Here is a 19,942-nt window from a genome sequence, read left to right as displayed (position 1 = left end):
GTAGGGCTCAGCGCTATATGCTCGCACACGCTAGTCACAGAGATTTGTTTTTTGGACGCGTCTAGTGGGCAATCGTTTGCCCGCTAGTGCCCCCTGGCAGCCTCCCCTATTAGGCATGTTTCGGTCCCCCCTCAATACAGATTTGGAAAGTAAAGGGACGACCGTCTCCCATGTCCCCCCTTCCACCCAGCTTCTCTCCTCTCAACTGCCCCTGCGCCCATTGGCCCCTCCCTCCTTTCTTCTTCTCTCCCCACCTGTCCCCACGCCCTTCTTCTTTTCTTCTCCCACATGCAAAAGGAGGACGGGGGCAGTGAATCCACCCCATCGAAAGGACCTGCAATGGTTATGCCATTAGAGCTTAAAAATTGAACATATTGATCTACAAATTTACAGCCAAAAGAGAGAACAAGAGAGAAAAGTGTGATCTCTTCTCACCTTTGTTCATCGTGGGTGCAAACTTTTCTCCCATTGCGTTTTCCCTCATTTCTCTAATATCCTGCAATGTTTTGTACTGCGTCCTGTTGCAACAAAAACACAGGGAGAGGGGGAAAAGTGAGCAGCTATAGTGGTTTTTGTAGGGAGGAATAAAAAAATCCCGACAACTACTGGATTTGTTGTACATCCAGAGAAACCCCTCTTGTTTTCCTTAGATTTGCTTTGGAATCAGAAGTATGTTAGAATAGAAAAGCAGCAACTTGTAGGGTTTGTTTAAGCAAAAACAGTGTTGCCAGCGAGCAACTCCTATGTTCTCCAGGGTGCAAAAAAAAGTGTGAGCAACTACTTGAGCACTTTTGAGCAAAAGAAAAGTGGGTTGAAGTGAGAAAATCATGTATCCCTTGATAAACTGTAGGAAGGTCGTGAGGTTGTTTACGCAAATTCAGTGTTACCATTAAGCAAAATTTTGTAGATTTGTTGTTATGTACTTACCGGACGACACTTGTTTTTCCTTAGATTTGTTTTGGAACAAGAAGTGTGTTAGGAATAAATAAAAAAAGAAGCAACTTATAGGTGTTATTTAGGGAAAACAAGTGTTACAAGTAAGCTCATGGGTGCTAGAAAACTTTATGTCCAGAAATAAAAAGTTTGTGAGCAACTACTTGTGCACTTTTAAGCAAGAAATTGGGCTGAAGTGAGCTACTCATGTATCCCCCTAAAAAACTGTAGGCAAGCAGTGAGGTTGTTAGCAAATCCAGTGCTACCATTAAGCAAAAATTATGTAGATTTTGTTGACATGTAGTGACCTGCTGGGCTCTAAACAAGAAAACTGTAGGTAAAAGTAGTTGGTTTGTTCAAGAAAAAAATCAGTGTTATGATTTAAAATCAAAATTTTGGTTAGATTCTTTGTCATGTACTGACATGCTGGACTCAATAAAAAGAAAACTGTAGGCAAACGTAGTTGGTTTGTTTAAACAAAAATCCAGTGTTACCCATTAAGCAAACTTTTGTTATTTGCTGGCACACTGGAACTAACTATAGTCAAGTACCGGGGATCCCTTAGGCAAGTTTTAGTGAATTTGTTTTGAAAAACACCTGATTATCTGGAGCAGGGGGTGAGAAATTACCTGGAGAGTAGGTGATTGCTGGTAGAGGTTTCCTTACTTGGGCATTACTTTGATAGCTTGGAAAGGTTTTGTTTGGGGGTCCTGCGAAAAATACAAAACAAAAATCAAAATTCAAAACTTAGTAGATATATGGATGACGTGTTTGTTGGGTGTTTTTGCATACTATCATGCAAGAGAAATAAAAAGTACAAAAAAGATAAACCGCTACTAGATATATGGATGTTGTGGGATATGGTTAACAGGAACTTATATATGTGCATGAAGGAAATATGCCCTAGAGGCAATAATAAAGTTACTATTTATTTCCTTATATCATGATAAATGTTTATTATTCATGCTAGAATTGTATTAACCGGAAACATAATACATGTGTGAATACATAGACAAACAGAGTGTCACTAGTATGCCTCTACTTGACTAGCTCGTTAATCAAAGATGGTTATGTTTCCTAACCATGGACAAAGAGTTGTTATTTGATTAACGGGATCACATCATTAGGTGAATGATCTGATTGACATGACCCATTCCATTAGCTTAGCACCCGATCGTTTAGTATGTTTCTATTGCTTTCTTCATGACTTATACATGTTCCTATGACTATGAGATTATGCAACTCCCGTTTGCCAGAGGAACACTTTGTGTGCTACCAAACGTCACAACGTAACTGGGTGATTATAAAGGTGCTCTACAGGTGTCTCCAAAGGTACATGTTGGGTTGGCATATTTCGAGATTAGGATTTGTCACTCCGATTGTCGGAGAGGTATCTCTGGGCCCTCTCGGTAATGCACATCACATAAGCCTTGCAAGCATTGCAACTAATGAGTTAGTTGCGAGATGATGTATTAAGAAACGAGTAAAGAGACTTGCCGGTAACGAGATTGAACTAGGTATTGAGATATCGACGATCGAATCTCGGGCAAGTAACATACCGATGACAAAGGGAACAACGTATGTTGTTATGCGGTTTGACCGATAAAGATCTTCGTAGAATATGTAGGAGCCAATATGGGCATCCAGTTCCCGCTATTGGTTATTGACCGGAGACGTGTCTCGGTCATGTCTACATTGTTCTCGAACCCGTAGGGTCCGCACGCTTAAGGTTTCGATGACAGTTATATTATGAGTTTATGAGTTTTGATGTACCAAAGTTAGTTCGGAGTCCCGGATGTGATCACGGACATGACGAGGAGTCTCGAAATGGTCGAGACATAAAGATTGATATATTGGACGGCTATATTCGAACACCGGAAGTGTTCCGGGTGATTTCGGAGAAAACCGGAGAGTCGGAGGGTTACCGGAACCCCCCCGGGAGAAGTAATGTGCCATTTGGGCCTTAGTGGAGAGAGAGAGGGGCTGCCAGAGGTGGGCCGCGCGCCTCCTCCCCCCTGGTCCGAATTGGACTAGGAGAGGGGGGCGGCGCCCCCCTTTCCCTCTCCCTCCCCACTTCTTTCCCCCTCCTAGTAGGAGTCCTACTCCTACTAGGAGGAGGACTCCTCCTGGCGCGCCTATAGGGGCCGGCCGGCCTCCTCCCCTTGCTCCTTTATATACGGGGGCAGGGGGGTACCCCTAGACACACAAGTTGATCCACGTGATCATATTCTTAGCCATGTGCGGTGCCCCCTTCCACCATAGTCCTCGATAATATTGTAGCGGTGCTTAGGCGAAGCCCTACGACGGTAGAACATCAAGATCGTCACCACACCATCGTGCTGACGGAACTCTTCCCCAACACTTTGCTGGATCGGAGTCCGGGGATCGTCATCGAGCTGAACATGTGCTAGAACTCGGAGGTGCCGTAGTTTCGGTGCTTGATCGATCGGGCCGTGGAGACGTACGACTACATCAACCAAGTTAACGCTTCTGTTGTCGATCTACAAGGGTACGTAGATCACACTCTCCCCCTCTTGTTGCTATGCATCACCATGATCTTGCGTGTGCGTAGGATTTTTTTTTGAAATTACTACGTTCCCCAATAGTGTAAGGCGTCGAATAAGCAAAAAAGATATGGTTTAACTAAAAGGAACTTATATATGGGATACATAAGCAATTTGTCGGTGTCTTTTAGGCAACTTACTGCACCGCTGTAAGCAAATTTGGTCATTTTTAAATGGATGTGTTATAGGGCTGACTACTCGTGTTGATGGGTATCCTTTAGGAAACACATTGCAACTGCGTAAACAAAACGTTGTGTCAATTATTGTGGTGCAGACTAAGAAATGAAAAAGATAAAGTTGTGGAAAAGCAACTTGTATATGGATGACAAAGAGCAACTTGATGGGTATGTTTTAGGCAACTTACTGCCAGTGTGTAAGCAAGTTGCGTCATTTTTGTGACATGGAGAGAAATAAAAACTAAGGAATCTTGTATATGAACCTAAAACAACTTGTTTGGAATCTTTTAGGCAACTTATTGCCAGTGTGTAAGCAAGTTGCGTCATTTTTGTGACGTGGGGAGAAATAAAAACTAAGGAACCTTGTATACGGACGTAAAACAACTTGTTTGGAATCTTTTAGGCAACTTACTGCCAGTGTGTAAGCAAGTTGCGTCATTTTTGTGACGTGGGGAGAAATAAAAACTAAGGAACCTTGTATATAGACCTAAAACAACTTGTTTGGAATCTTTTAGGCAACTTACTGCCACTGTGTAAGCAAGCATCCCCACTTGCCTAAATGCTGGTTGCAACTTGCCCCGCTTGCACTAGAAAAAAGTCTATTTTGGGTGGCAATTCATTGTTGCTCTTCCTGGGACTGCCAACCATGGAACCACACACAAGGCAGAGGTGGTGCGTACTCGCTACGGCCGTGCTCGATCTGGGACCTAGGTAGTCCTCTATGTCGAAGCTCGAAGGGGTGAGCTCGGTCGGCACACTGGACTGCCAGCACGCTGAAGCACGATCGAGGAGGAAACCGACACCGAAGGGAGGTAGAACGGGCTGGCGTAGGGGACCGGGGCAGCAGGCCCTGCCGGTCACGGCGTGCGTCGCCAGGAGGAGATTCGACACCACTACCACTGGTCGGTTCAACAGCAACACCACAGATCCCCCCTCTCAGCCCTCCCGGAATCTCCAACAAAATCCACAATGCCCACCTGTCCCCACATATTAAAAAGTCTAGGCAAATCACATACAATAGTAGGCAAGTCACACATAAAACTCCAGCAACCCCATGCAGTTTTTGGCAAGCAGATCTTAATTTTTTGTAGTTGTAAGCCACACATATATAAAGTGTTTTGCAAGCCCCATGTAGTTGTCAAGCAAGTCCTGCTATTTTTTGGGGGTTGTGTTAAGTATCTAGCATTTTTTAGAGAAGTGAAAGGCAGGTAAATGACATCTTTAGGCACACATTTTTAGGCTGTGGGGAAATTTTTTGGGATCAATCAGATTTGTGGAAACAGACTTTTTCGCAAATCTATTTTAGTCCACAAATATTTTAAGTGGCAAGTCTCACATAAAACTACAGCAAGCGCCACACAGTGATCAAGCAAGCGCCACACAAAAAATTATGAATTGTCTGTTTCCACATGCGTAAAATGTCTGACACCCAAAACCCTTCCTACCCCCTAAATGTGTGCCTACCATGTCACTTACCTGACTTTCTCTCTGATGTCTGCCACTTGCCTAGAATAGTTTTGAAGTTGCTTGAACTGTGTGTGTCAATTCCTTCGTCTAGCAGTGTGAAGTTGCCTAGCCCCTGATATGTGTGTATTTTCTGAATTATCAGGGGACTACATTTTGAGGACAAAGTTTTGCATCATTTTGAGGCAAATAATACACTCACAAAAATGGTTAGGCAAGTTTAAAACACATGATCAAGGTTCATGTAAAATCTAGCGACACATTTGTGTAAGAAAAAACAAGCAAGGATTGCCTATCATTTTCTAGAAAAAAATACTTTGGGCAACTCGCACCAGCATGTGTAGAAACTGTCTCCTCAAAGTTGGGCAATTTTTGGCATTTTCCCGAGGCACTCCAACTTGTGCACTCTACTTATCAGTTTCTCAGATAACATATACATGAGAAGGCAACTCATGCCCCACCGTCAAACAACTTCCACCTCGAGCCCTCCCAAAAATTGCTTGTTGTCAAAATTCAGAGATACAATGCCGCCTTTGCTCGACGAGTCTGACGAAAGGGCAACTACAGACTACCATACATTACATATCCATCTTGTCCATGAGAAAATGGAACAAAGCAACAATGGCTAGGTAGGCTATCGGGACAGGTATTCCTTGGACCTGTAGGTTCATCTGTAGGTTCATATAATTGGTGTTTGTATCATCATTCTGGCAAGAACAGAGTAGACACGATTCTTCTCGCCATTTGCAGAGGATAGCAAAGTAAACGTACATTAATTTGGATATTACACACATTGCCTTCATTCTGTAGTACAAGTAGACAAGAGGGATGCATACCTGCTTAACAAGATTCTCAGCCGGTGGACGAGGACAAAAAATCTTCACATCCTTCCTTGTCTTCCTCTTGAGCCACTGGCATAGCTCCGCCGGCTTCGTCTTCCCCGCCACGGCCACGACTCCAGTGTCGACATCTCCCACTGCCATTTCCACCTTGAAGGAAATATGCCCTAGAGGCAATAATAAAGTTATTATTTATTTCCTTATATCATGATAAATGTTTATTATTCATGCTAGAATTGTATTAACCGGAAACATAATACATGTGTGAATACATAGACAAACAGAGTGTCACTAGTATGCCTCTACTTGACTAGCTCGTTAATCAAAGATGGTTATGTTTCCTAACCATGGACAAAGAGTTGTTATTTGATTAACGGGATCACATCATTAGGTGAATGATCTGATTGACATGACCCATTCCATTAGCTTAGCACCCGATCGTTTAGTATGTTGCTATTGCTTTCTTCATGACTTATACATGTTCCTATGACTATGAGATTATGCAACTCTCGTTTGACAGAGGAACACTTTGTGTGCTACCAAACATCACAACGTAACTGGGTGATTATAAAGGTGCTCTACAGGTGTTTCCAAAGGTACATGTTGGGTTGGCGTATTTCGAGATTAGGATTTGTCACTCCGATTGTCGGAGAGGTATCTCTGGGCCCTCTCGGTAATGCACATCACATAAGCCTTGCAAGCATTGCAACTAATGAGTTAGTTGTGAGATGATGTATTACGGAACGAGTAAAGAGACTTGCCGGTAACGAGATTGAACTAGGTATTGAGATACCGACGATCGAATCTCGGGCAAGTAACATACCGATGACAAAGGGAACAACGTATGTTGTTATGCGGTCTGACCGATAAAGATCTTCGTAGAATATGTAGGAGCCAATATGGGCATCCAGGTCCCGCTATTGGTTATTGACCGGAGACGTGTCTCGGTCATGTCTACATTGTTCTTGAACCCGTAGGGTCCGCACGCTTAAGGTTTCGATGACAGTTATATTATGAGTTTATGAGTTTTGATGTACCGAAGGAGTTCGGAGTCCCGGATGAGATCGGGGACATGACGAGGAGTCTCGAAATGGTCGAGATGTAAAGATCGATATATTGGACGACTATATTTGGACATCGGAATGGTTCCGAGTGATTCGGGTATTTTTCGGAGTACCGGGGAGTTACGGGAATACGGGGAAGAGTATTGGGCCTTAATGGGCTTTAGTGGGAAGGAGCCAGGAGGTGGCGCGCGCCCCTCCCAAGCCCAGTCCGAATTGGACAAGGGGTTTGGGGCGCGGCCCACCTCTCCCTTCCTTCTCCACTTCCCTCCTTTCCCCCCTTCTCCTAGTTGGACTAGGAAAGAAGGAGTCCTACTCCCGGTGGTAGTAGGACTCCCCTTGGCGCACCCTCCTCCTAGGGCCGGCCTCCTCCTCCCTTGCTCCTTTATATACGGGGGCAGGGGGGCACCCTAGAGACAAGTTGATCCACGTGATCATATTCTTAGTCGTGTGCGGTGCCCCCTTCCACCATAGTCCTCGATAATATTGTAGCGGTGCTTAGGCGAAGCCCTGCGACGGTAGAACATCAATATCATCACCACACTGTCGTGCTGACGGAACTCTTCCCCGACACTTTGCTGGATCGGAGTCCGGGGATCGTCATCGAGCTGAACGTGTGCTAGAACTCGGAGGTGCCGTAGTTTCGGTGCTTGATCGGTCGGGCCGTGGAGACGTACGACTACATCAACCAAGTTAACGCTTCCGTTGTCGATCTACAAGGGTACGTAGATCACACTCTCCCCCTCTCGTTGCTATGCATCACCATGATCTTGCGTGTGCGTAGGAAATGTTTTGAAATTACTACGTTCGCCAACAGTGGCATCCGAGCCTAGGTTTTATATGTTGATGTTATATGCACGAGTAGAACACAAGTGAGTTGTGGGCGATATAAGTCATACTGCTTACCAGCATGCAAACTTTGGTTCGGCGGTATTGTTGGACGAAGCGGCCCGGACCGACATTACGCGTACGCTTACGCGAGACCGGTTCTCCCGACGTGCTTTGCACATAGGTGGCTTGCGGGTGACAGTTTCTCCAACTTTAGTTGAACCGAGTGTGGCTACGCCCGGTCCTTGCGAAGGTTAAAACAACACCAACTTGACAAACTATCGTTGTGGTTTTGATGCGTTGGTAAGATTGGTTCTTTCTTAAGCCCGTAGCAGCCACGTAAAACTTGCAACAACAAAGTAGAGGACGTCTAACTTGTTTTTGCAGGGCATGTTGTGATGTGATATGGTCAAGACATGATGCTAACTTTTATTGTATGAGATGATCATGTTTTGTAACCAAGTTATCGGCAACTGGCAGGAGCCATATGGTTGTCGCTTTATTGTATGCAATGCAATCACGCTGTAATGCTTTACTTTATCACTAAGCGGTAGCGATAGTCGTGGAAGCATAAGATTGGCGAGACGACAACGATGCTACGATGGAGATCAAGGTGTCGCGCCGGTGACGATGGTGATCACGACGGTGCTTCGGAGATGGAGATCACAAGCACAAGATGATGATGGCCATATCATATCACTTATATTGATTGCATGTGATGTTTATCTTTTATGCATCTTATCTTGCTTTGATTGACGGTAGCATTATAAGATGATCTCTCACTAAATTATCAAGAAGTGTTCTCCCTGAGTATGCACCGTTGCGAAAGTTCTTCGTGCTAAGACACCACGTGATGATCGGGTGTGATAGGCTCTACGTTCAAATACAACGGGTGCAAAACAGTTGCACACGCGGAATACTCAGGTTATACTTGACGAGCCAAGCATATACAGATATGGCCTCGGAACACGGAGACCGAAAGGTCGAGCGTGAATCATATAGTAGATATGATCAACATAGCGATGTTCACCAATGAAACTACTCCATCTCACGTGATGATCGGACATGGTTTAGTTGATTTGGATCACGTAATCACTTAGAGGATTACAGGGATGTCTATCTAAGTGGTAGTTCTTAAGTAATATGATTAAATTGAACTTAAATTTATCATGAACTTAGTCCTGGTAGTATTTTGCGAATTATGTTATAGATCAATAGCTCGCGTTGTTGCTTCCCTGTGTTTATTTTGATATGTTCCTAGAGAAAATTGTGTTGAAAGATGTTAGTAGCAATGATGCGGATTGGATCCGTGATCTGAGGTTTATCCTCATTGCTGCACAGAAGAATTATGTCCTTGATGCACTGCTAGGTGACAGACCTATTGCAGGAGCAGATGCAGACGTTATGAACGTTTGGCTAGCTCAATATGATGACTACTTGATAGTTTAGTGCACCATGCTTAACGGCTTAGAATCGGGACTTCAAAGACGTTTTGAACGTCATGGATCATATGAGATGTTCCAGGAATTGAAGTCAATATTTCAAGCAAATACCCGAGTTGAGAGATATGAAGTCTCCAACAAGTTCTATAGCTAAAAGATGAAGGAGAATCGCTCAACTAGTGAACATGTGCCCAGATTGTCTGAGTACTACAATCGCTTGAATCAAGTGGGAGTTAATCTTCCAGATAAGATAGTGATTGACAGAATTCTCTAGTCACCATCACCAAGTTAGTAGAACTTCGTGATGAACTATGATATGCAAGGGATAACGGAAACGATTCCCAAGCTCTTCGTAATGCGGAAATTGACGAAGGTAGAAATCGAGAAAAACATCAAATGTTGATGGTAGACAAGACCACTAGTTTCAAGAAAAGGGCAGAGGGAAGAAGGGGAACTTCAAGAAGAACAGCAAGCAAGTTGCTGCTCAAGTGAAGAAGCCCAAGTCTGGTCCTAAGCCTGAGACTAAGTGTTTCTACTGCAAAGGGACTGGTCACTGGAAGCGGAACTACCCCAAGTGATTGGCAGATAAGAAGGATGGCAAAGTGAACATAAGTATATTTGATATACATGTTATTGATGTGTACTTTACTAGTGTTTATAGCAACCCCTCAGTATTTGATACTAGTTCAGTTGCTAAGATTAGTAACTCGAAACGGGAGTTGTAGAATAAACAAAGACTAGTTAAGGGTGAAGTGACGATGTGTGTTGGAAGTGGTTCCAAGATTGATATGATCATCATCGCACACTCCCTATACTTTTGGGATTAGTGTTGAACCTGAATAAGTGTTATTTGGTGTTTGCGTTAAGCATGAATATGATTTGATCATGTTTATTGTAATACGGTTATTCATTTAGGTAAGAGAATAAATTGTTGTTGTGTTTACATGAATAAAACCTTATATGGTTACACACCCAATGAAAATAGTTCGTTGGATCTCGATCGTAGTGATACACATAATCATAATATTGAAACCAAAAGATGCAAAGTTAATAATGATAGTGCAACTTATTTGTAGCACTGCCGTTTAGGTCATATTGGTGTAAAGCGCATGAAGAAACTCCATGCTGATGGGATTTTGGAATCACTTGATTATGAATCACTTGATGCTTGCGAACCACGCCTCATGGGCAAGATGACTAAGACTCCGTTCTCCGGAGCGAGCAACTGACTTATTGGAAATAATACATACTGATGTATGCGGTCCGATGAGTGTTAAGGCTCACGGCAAGTATCGTTATTTTCTGAACTTCACAGATGATTTGAGCAGATATGGGTATATCTACTTGATGAAACATAAGTCTGAAACATTTGAAAAGTGCAAAGAATTTCAGAGTGAAGTGGAAAATCATCGTGACAAGAAAATAAAGTTTCTACGATCTGATCGCCGAGACAAATATTTTAGTTACGAGTTTGGTCTTCAATTAAAACAATGTGGAATAGTTTCACAAACTCATGCCACATGGAACACCACAGCATAATGGTGTGTCCGAACATCATAACCGTACTTTATTGGATATAGTGCAATCTATGATGTCTCTTACCAATCTACCACTATCGTTTTGGGGTTATGCATTAGAGACAGCTGCATTCACGTTAAAAGGGCACCATCTAAATCTGTTGAGACGACACCGTATGAAGTGTGGTTTGGCAAGAAACCAAAGTTGTCGTTTCTTAAAGTTTGGGGTTGCAATGCTTATGTGAAAAAGTTTCATCCTGATAAGCTCAAACCCAAATCGGAAAAGTGTGTCTTCATAGGATACCCAAAAAGTTACTGTTGGGTACACCTTCTATCACAGATCCAAAGGCAAGACATTCGTTGCTAAGAATGGATCCTTTCTAGAGAAGGAGGTTCTCTCGAAAGAAGTGAGTGGGAGGAAAGTAGAACTTGATAAGGTAATTGTACCTTCTCCCTTATTGGAAAGTAGTTCATCACAGAAATCTGTTCCTGTGACTACTACACCAATTAGTGAGGAAGCTAATGATGATGATCATGTAACTTCAGATCAAGTTACTACCGAATCTCGTAGGTAAACCAGAGTGAGATCCGCACCAGAGTGGTACGGTAATCCTATTCTGGAGGTCATGCTACTTGTCCATGACGAACCTACGAACTATGAAGAAGCGATGGTGAGCCCAGATTCCGCAAAATGGATTGAGGCCATGAAATCTGAGATGGGATCCATGTATGAGAACAAAGTATGGACCTTGGTTGACTTTCCCGATGATCGACAAGCAATTGAGAATAAATGGATCTTCAAGAGGAAGACGGACGCTGATAGTAGTGTTACTATCTACAAAGCTAGAATTGTCGCAAAAGGTTTTCGACAAGTTCAAGGTGTTGACTATGATGAGAGTTTCTCACTCGTATCTATGCTTAAGTCTGTCCGAATCATGTTAGCAATTGCCGCATTTTATGAAATCTGGCAAATGGATAAGCAAAACTGCATTCCTTAATAGATTTATTAAAGAAGAGTTGTATATGATACAACCAGAAGGTTTTGTCAATCCTAAAGGTGCTAACAAAATATGCAAGCTCCAGCGATCCATCTATGGACTGGTGCAAGCATCTCGGAGTTGGAATATACGCTTTGATAAGTTGATCAAAGCATATAGTTTTATACAGACTTGCGATGAAGCCTGTATTTACAAGAAAGTGAGTGGGAGCACTACAACATTTCTGATAAGTATATGTGAATGACATATTGTTGATCGGAAATAATGTAGAATTATTCTGCAAAGCATAAAGGAGTGTTTGAAAGGAATTTTCCAAAGAAAGACCTCGGTGAAGCTGCTGACATATTGAACATCAAGATCTATAGAGATAGATCAAGACGCTTGATAAGTTTTTTTTCAATGAGTACATACATTGACAAGATTTTGAAGTAGTTCAAAATAGAACAGTCAAAGAAAGAGTTCTTGTCTGTGTTACAAGGTGTGAAATTGAGTAAGACTCAAAACCCGACCACGACAGAAGATAGAAAGAGAATGAAAGTCATTCCCTATGCCTCAGCCATAGGTTCTATAAAGTATGCCATGCTATGTACCAGATCTATTGTATACCCTACACTGATTTTGGCAAGGTAGTACAATAGTGATCTAGGAGTAGATCACTGGACAGCGGTCAAAATTATCCTTAGTGGAATAAGGATATGTTTCTCGATTATGGAGGTGACAAAAAGGTTCGTCGTAAAGGGTTACGTCGATGCAAGTTTTGACACTAATCCAGATGACTCTAAGTCTCAATCTGGATACATATTGAAAGTTGGAGCAATTAGCTAGAGTAACTCTGTGCAGAGCATTGTTGACATAGAAATTTGCAAAATACATACGGATCTGAATGTGGCAGACCCGTTGACTAAACTTCTCTCACAAGCAAAACATGATCACACCTTAGTACTCTTTGGGTGTTAATCGCATAGCGATGTGAACTAGATTACTGAATCTAGTAAACCCTTTGGGTGTTGGTCACATGAAGATGTGAACTAATCACATAAAGATGTGAACTATTAGTGTTAAATCACATGGTGATGTGAACTAGATTATTGACTCTAGTGCAAGTGGGAGACTGAAGGAAATATGCCCTAGAGGCAATAATAAAGTTATTATTTATTTCCTTATATCATGATAAATGTTTATTATTCATGCTAGAATTGTATTAACCGGAAACATAATACATGTGTGAATACATAGACAAACAGAGTGTCACTAGTATGCCTCTACTTGACTAGCTCGTTAATCAAAGATGGTTATGTTTCCTAACCATGGACAAAGAGTTGTTATTTGATTAACGGGATCACATCATTAGGTGAATGATCTGATTGACATGACCCATTCCATTAGCTTAGCACCCGATCGTTTAGTATGTTGCTATTGCTTTCTTCATGACTTATACATGTTCCTATGACTATGAGATTATGCAACTCCCGTTTGCCAGAGGAACACTTTGTGTGCTACCAAACGTCACAACGTAACTGGGTGATTATAAAGGTGCTCTACAGGTGTCTCCAAAGGTACATGTTGGGTTGGCGTATTTCGAGATTAGGATTTGTCACTCCGATTGTCGGAGAGGTATCTCTGGGCCCTCTCGGTAATGCACATCACATAAGCCTTGCAAGCATTGCAACTAATGAGTTAGTTGTGAGATGATGTATTACGGAACGAGTAAAGAGACTTGCCGGTAACGAGATTGAACTAGGTATTGAGATACCGACGATCGAATCTCGGGCAAGTAACATACCGATGACAAAGGGAACAACGTATGTTGTTATGCGGTCTGACCGATAAAGATCTTCGTAGAATATGTAGGAGCCAATATGGGCATCCAGGTCCCGCTATTGGTTATTGACCGGAGACGTGTCTCGGTCATGTCTACATTGTTCTCGAACCCGTAGGGTCCGCACGCTTAAGGTTTCGATGACAGTTATATTATGAGTTTATGAGTTTTGATGTACCGAAGGAGTTCGGAGTCCCGGATGAGATCGGGGACATGACGAGGAGTCTCGAAATGGTCGAGACGTAAAGATCGATATATTGGACGACTATATTCGGACATCGGAAAGGTTCCGAGTGATTCGGGTATTTTTCGGAGTACCGGGGAGTTACGGGAATACGGGGAAGAGTATTGGGCCTTAATGGGCTTTAGTAGGAAGGAGCCAGGAGGTGGCGCGCGCCCCTCCCAAGCCCAGTCCGAATTGGACAAGGGGTTTGGGGCGCGGCCCACCTCTCCCTTCCTTCTCCACTTCCCTCCTTTCCCCCCTTCTCCTAGTTGGACTAGGAAATAAGGAGTCCTACTCCCGGTGGGAGTAGGACTCCCCTTGGCGCGCCCTCCTCCTAGGGCCGGCCTCCTCCTCCCTTACTCCTTTATATACGGGGGCAGGGGGGCACCCTAGAGACAAGTTGATCCACGTGATCATATTCTTAGCCGTGTGCGGTGCCCCCTTCCACTATAGTCCTCGATAATATTGTAGCGGTGCTTAGGCGAAGCCCTGCGACGGTAGAACATCAAGATCGTCACCACACCGTCGTGCTGACGGAACTCTTCCCCGACACTTTGCTGGATCGGAGTCCGGGGATCGTCATCGAGCTGAACGTGTGCTAGAACTCGGAGGTGCCGTAGTTTCGGTGCTTGATCGGTCGGGCCGTGGAGATGTACGACTACATCAACCAAGTTAACACTTCCGTTGTTGATCTACAAGGGTACGTAGATCACTCTCCCCCTCTTGTTGCTATGCATCACCATGATCTTGCGTGTGCATAGGAATTTTTTTGAAATTACTACGTTCCCCAACACACCTCTGTCAAATCAAAAATCAAGAGAAGTGGATGTCCCTGAGTGCATGGAGAAAACAAGTAAACCAAGCAAGAGGGGTCAGACCAGGAAGGCCACGCTATGCATGTCTGTACCTGTGAAGGTTCTCACGAAGGCCATGGCCTGATGGCCTTGTCGACCTTGCCGATGCAGCCCATGCTCCGGCACTGCATGTTGACTTGTGGATTCATAGGTCCACGAGTCCACAACGAGCAGGGGCGTCGTCGATTGTTGGAATCAGCAGGGGCCAGCCGAAGCAGCCGCAGCCTTTGGCCTAGATCCGACGGGGATCGAAGGTCCCAGCCGCGGGATGCATCGACCCGGCGAGGGATCAACGCGGCGGGACGTAGGACGACGACGGGAGGGAGAAGTTGGGCGCGGGGCCGCATTGGCGCCGGTCTGTGGGCAAGGAGCGCGTCCGCTCGGGTGGGATGCTTTGCTGCCGGTCGGGGTGTGGGTGCGTCAGCGGGGAAGAAGGCTAGGGAAGGAAGAGCTCCGGCGCAGGGTTGGCTCGGTGGAGGCGGGCCAGCACGAGGGCCAGGTCAACGGAGGCGGGGCGCATCGGATCTCGCCGGGGCATGGAGGAAGGTGTCAGGTCTGCACAGTGGGGGGTGGGGGTGAGCTTGTGAGACGAGAGAGAGGAATTGGTCTTTGGGCGGCACGGACCCGACCGCCCAGCACCTGATGCGGCGATTTCGATCGGACGACGCAGAAGGATGTGTGCTCGGGAGCTCTAAACAGCACAGCTGCACTTTTTAGAATTTAGGTTGTTTTTTAGGCTAATCACAGAGATAATGCCCAGCGCCAGGAGATTTAGCGAGGGCCCATGTTGCAATCCGTCTTGGCATGATAGAACCATTTTTCTTTTCTTCCAGTATTCACGTAAGGATAGGGGGGGGGGTTTAACCTGTGTTAATTTTCAGATACAAGTAAGACCGCACGATTTTTCTCTCCCCGACGGCGATAGCCTAGGGTTTCGACATACTCCGGCGCCGCGGCCGGATCTTACTTTCTTTTCCCCGGCGATCTTGCTGGTGATCCCCTGGACTCGGGCTGATCAAGGGAGGCCCTGGTGACCTTACCCGGCCTTGGTTCTCGTGGTTTCTCCGGCAGGTCGATCTATGGTTTTTGTTGGTAACGACTAGACTTCTCTATCCATGGCGTGGGGATCAAGCTCGCAGGGGTGGCAGGGCAAGGAGACGACGGAGGAGCTGCTAGCCAGGTTGAATCTGCAGGAGGAGGAAGATGATGATTTCGTGTGGGAAGAGGAATTGCCGGATCTGGGGGCGCCGGCGAAGTGGCTAGCCATAGCCAGGGTGCACACTACAAGGACTTTCAGCCCTAATGCTCTTTATGGGGACATGCGTGCAGCCTGGAACCCAGCGAAGACGATGGTCTGGAGGAAGGTGAAGGACAACTTGTTCACAGCTCAGTTTGGTTGTCTATGGGATTGGAATAAGGCCATGCTAGAGGGGCCATGGCTTTTCAGAGACCAAGCAGTGATTTTGGTGGAGTATGATGGGTTCAAAAACCCTGATAGCATCAAGTTGGATAAGCTGGCAGTTTGGGCGCAAATCCATTGTTTACCTGATAACTTTTTGATCGAACCTGCAGTCAGGGGGATGGCATCGCGAATTGGCGAGGTGGAAGATGTGCAGCTCAAGCTACCGGCAGGTTTTTTTGGTGAATTTGTCCGGGTGAGGGTGAAAATCGATATCAACGCAAAAATTAAGAGGTTTGTCACTGGAAAGAAGGGGGATGAATGAGTCAGATACCAAGTAAAATATGAGAAATTACCTGTCTTTTGCTTTAATTGTGGTGAATGCGGGCATTGGCACGAGGAGTGTGGTGATGGTGTTCATGATGAGACAAAATTTGAGTGGGGTGACTTTGTTCTAGCTGACAATATTCGCTTCAGGCAACCGGGCAGAGGTGGTTTTGGTAACCAGAGGGGTCGAGGCGGCCCAAGGAATGCAGGAGGAAGAGGTAGGGGACGAGAGCAATATAACCCCAATCAAAGCTGGCGCTTCAATGCATATCAGAATGAACCTCGCAGGGAGGCTGAGAGGCAGGATGTAAGAGCGGACAATGCAATGACCACAGATGGATCGGGGCCAAGCGAGCCCCAGGTCATGATCGAGGCACCATGTGCTCCAGCGCTGGGGGTAGTGATGGCAAGCAACAAGAGGCAATCTTCTGACAAGAACCACCTGGAGACAACTCAGTCGAGCGATGGCAGAGAAGGGGCTGTGGCCCCAGTGAGCTCTACAACTCTTGTAATCTCTATAAAGCCGGCCGGGGTTCCACCGATGCCGCCTGTATATGTATCTCCAAGGAAAGAGGTGAAACAACCGAAGAAAGATGTTGGCAAAAATGGAGCCCTATTTAAGGACATGTCTTATGCAGGGACACCGAGTATGGGGACAGATGGAGTGGAAGAAGGCAAGGACCAAGATGATGGATCAGCGGGCTCCTTCGAGGAGTGCCGCCAGACGCAATGAGTTCATTTTGTTGGAACTGTCGCGGTGCGGGTAAAGCCGCGACAGTTCGTGAGCTTCGTGACTATGTGAAGAAATTTACCCCTACCGTGCTGTGTATTGTTGAAACACAATTAAAAGGTGCACGTGTAGAAGCTTTAGCTAACTCCTTGGGTTATGATAATGCCTATGCGATAGATAGTCAAGGAAGAAGTGGAGGAATAGGAATTTTTTGGAATAATACAGCAAACATTGAGATCTTGGGTGATTTTGTTTATCATATTGATGCGAAGGTTATAGAGGATGGAAAAGACCCATGGAGGTTGACATGTGTGTATGGCGAGGCCCAGACACAATTGAGACACCAAACATGGGATCTTCTAAAGGGGTTGGCGTCTTTCAGCAACCTCCCTTGGCTATGTTTGGGGGATTTTAACGAAGTGTTATGTCCGGATGAACATGAGGGTGTTGCTAATTGGAGTAATGCACAAATACAAGGTTTCCGTGATGCGGTTGACGTTTGCATGTTGATGGACTTGGGTTATCATGGCAGATTTTGGACCTTTGAGAAAAAAGTGACTGGGGGATCCTACACACGCGTGAGGCTAGACAGAGCGATGGCCACAGCTGATTGGGCTGCGCTTTACCCTATGGACAAGGTTACAAACTTAACTTCGGCCTCCTCAGACCATGGACCAATACTCCTACAGTTTGAAGAGGTTTTACCACGTCCTAAACCGAGCTTCAGGTACGAAGTAATGTGGGAGTCACATGAATCGTGGCGTGACTCTATCAGCTCAGGATGGAGCGAACTGCAAGCTGGTCAAGGAGTTGAGGGGATTCGCAGAAAATTGGAGCTGCTGTCAAAGAACCTCTCGGCATGGAATGATGCAACTTTTGGAAGTGTTAGGAAAGAGATCAAGAAGGCAAAAGCGGAGCTAGAGAGGCTCCGTAGTGTCCCGTCTAGGACTGCTCCAAATCACCTTGAGCAAAAGTTGAATGAACGACTGGTTGAGCTCTATCATAGGGAGGAGATAATGTGGAGACAAAGATCTCGCATACAGTGGCTGACTGCAGGTGATCACAACACAAATTTTTTTCACATGAGAGCTAATATGCGGAGAAGGAAGAACATGATTCGAGCTCTATACAATGCGCTGGGTATACGAGTAGATGACAAGGCTGAGATGAAACAACTTGTGACAGATTTCTATAAAACTTTGTACACGACGGAAGGTGTGCAGGGGGTAGATGACATATTACAACATGTGCCTCGGAAAGTAACACCATAGATGAATGCTTCGCTTTGTGCCCCGTACTCAAATGAGGAAGTAAAGCAGGCCCTGTTTCAGATGTTTCCCATGAAGGCACCAGGCCCAGATGGTTTTCCTGCACACTTTTATCAGCGCCACTGGGACATTTGTGGTGATGAAATAACTAAAGTGGTGCTTCGGATTGTCCGTGGAGAGGAGACTGCTGCAAGTATTAATGATACGGTACTCGTGTTGATACCCAAGGTACAAAACCCCACTATCCTTACCCAGTTTAGGCCTATCAGCCTTTGCAATGTAATTTATAAAATTGCTTCTAAAGTGGTGGCGAATAGATTGAAGTTGATATTGCCAGATATTATCTCGAAGGAGCAATCAACCTTTGTTCCCGGGAGGTTAATCACAGATAATATTATATGTGCGTATGAATGTTTGCACTTCATGGAGAGAAACAGATCCAAGACAAACAGCTTGTGTGCACTTAAGCTTGATATGATGAAGGCATATGACAGACTAGAGTGGCCTTATCTAAAGGCAATTATGGTTAAGCTTGGCTTTGCACCAGATTGGATCCATACAGTTATGAGAATGATCACTTCTGTTTCGTTCTCGGTCTTGTTTAATGGAGAAAGATTGGAGAGTTTCTCACCTTCCAGAGGTATCAGGCAGGGAGATCCTATTTCCCCTTACTTATTCTTGATTGCAGCGGAGGGCCTTTCGTGCCTTTTAAAACACAGTTCTCAGTCATTAGTGCTCGGTGGCATAAAGGTGGCGCCCACAGCTCCGGCAGTGAACCATCTTTTGTTTGCAGATGACAGCCTGCTGCTTTTCAAGTCTAGTGTCCAGGGGGCAAATGAGGTTTCAAACCTACTTGATGCATATTGCTTGGCCTCAGGCCAAGGGGTAAACCATGATAAATCGTCCATCTTTTTCAGCAAGGGATGTCCGGAGACCCTTAGAGTGGATATAAAGAATATTATTAATGTGCATAATGAATCTTTGAGTGAAAAGTACTTGGGTCTGCCGACCGATGTTGGACAGTCCAAAAATGGCACCTTCAAATATTTACGAGGCAGAGTTTGGGAAAGGATAAAGGGATGGATGGAGAAACTTTTACCAGTGGCAGGAAAGGAGGTTCTCATAAAATCTGTGGCTCAAGCTTTACCAGTTTTTTCGATGTCTTGCTTCAGATTACCTCGAGGCCTTTGTGAAAGCATTCCGTCACTCATTCGCCAATTTTGGTGGGGAAGTAAGAGAGGCAAGAGGAAACCATGTTGGGTAGCTTGGGATTTGATGACCCGACCGAAAAGTTTGGGAGGACTTGGCTTTCGGGATATAGAGATCTTCAACTTGGCCCTTTTGTCTCGGCAAGTTTGGAGATTATTGAATGATCCCTCCTCCCTTAGTGCACAAATCCCTAAAGCATCATATTTCCCACAATGTTCAGTCCTGGAAGCTCAACTAGGTCCACATCCTTCTCAGGTGTGGCAATCTATCCTTGATGGGAGAGATATTATC

At 44.9% G+C, this 19,942-nt stretch overlaps 1 protein-coding gene across 1 annotated transcript; it reads right to left on the bottom strand.

Annotated features, from left to right (window-relative positions):
- Positions 1 to 480: 480 nt before the first annotated feature.
- On the bottom strand, positions 481 to 14,796 carry LOC147957255 (uncharacterized). The gene is made up of 6 exons (XM_087535467.1): positions 14,772 to 14,796; positions 14,661 to 14,662; positions 5,974 to 6,126; positions 5,150 to 5,252; positions 1,563 to 1,643; positions 481 to 518 (listed from the first exon to the last, which is right to left on the bottom strand). The coding sequence occupies exons 1-6, from the start codon at positions 14,794 to 14,796 to the stop codon at positions 481 to 483; spliced, it is 402 nt and encodes a 133-aa protein (XP_087391593.1).
- Positions 14,797 to 19,942: the final 5,146 nt, after the last annotated feature.

Source organism: Triticum urartu, chromosome 7A, assembly GCF_056163025.1.
Source record: "Triticum urartu cultivar PI428250 chromosome 7A, HENAU_Tu73, whole genome shotgun sequence".
Lineage (NCBI taxonomy): Eukaryota > Viridiplantae > Streptophyta > Magnoliopsida > Poales > Poaceae > Triticum > Triticum urartu.
The sequence above is the reverse complement of the archived record's forward strand: the minus strand, read 5'-3'. Positions and strand labels throughout refer to the sequence as shown.

Excerpts from the sequence above, each read along its gene's own strand:
- LOC147957255 (XM_087535467.1), bottom strand. The coding sequence starts at position 14,796 with ATGGCCTTCGTGAGAACCTTCACAG. Across the intron at positions 1,644-5,149 it reads GACATCAGAGAGAAAGTCAG|GACCCCCAAACAAAACCTTT; the intron begins GTAAGTGACATG and ends TATTTTTCGCAG. Across the intron at positions 519-1,562 it reads AGCAATCACCTACTCTCCAG|GACGCAGTACAAAACATTGC; the intron begins GTAATTTCTCAC and ends TTGTTGCAACAG.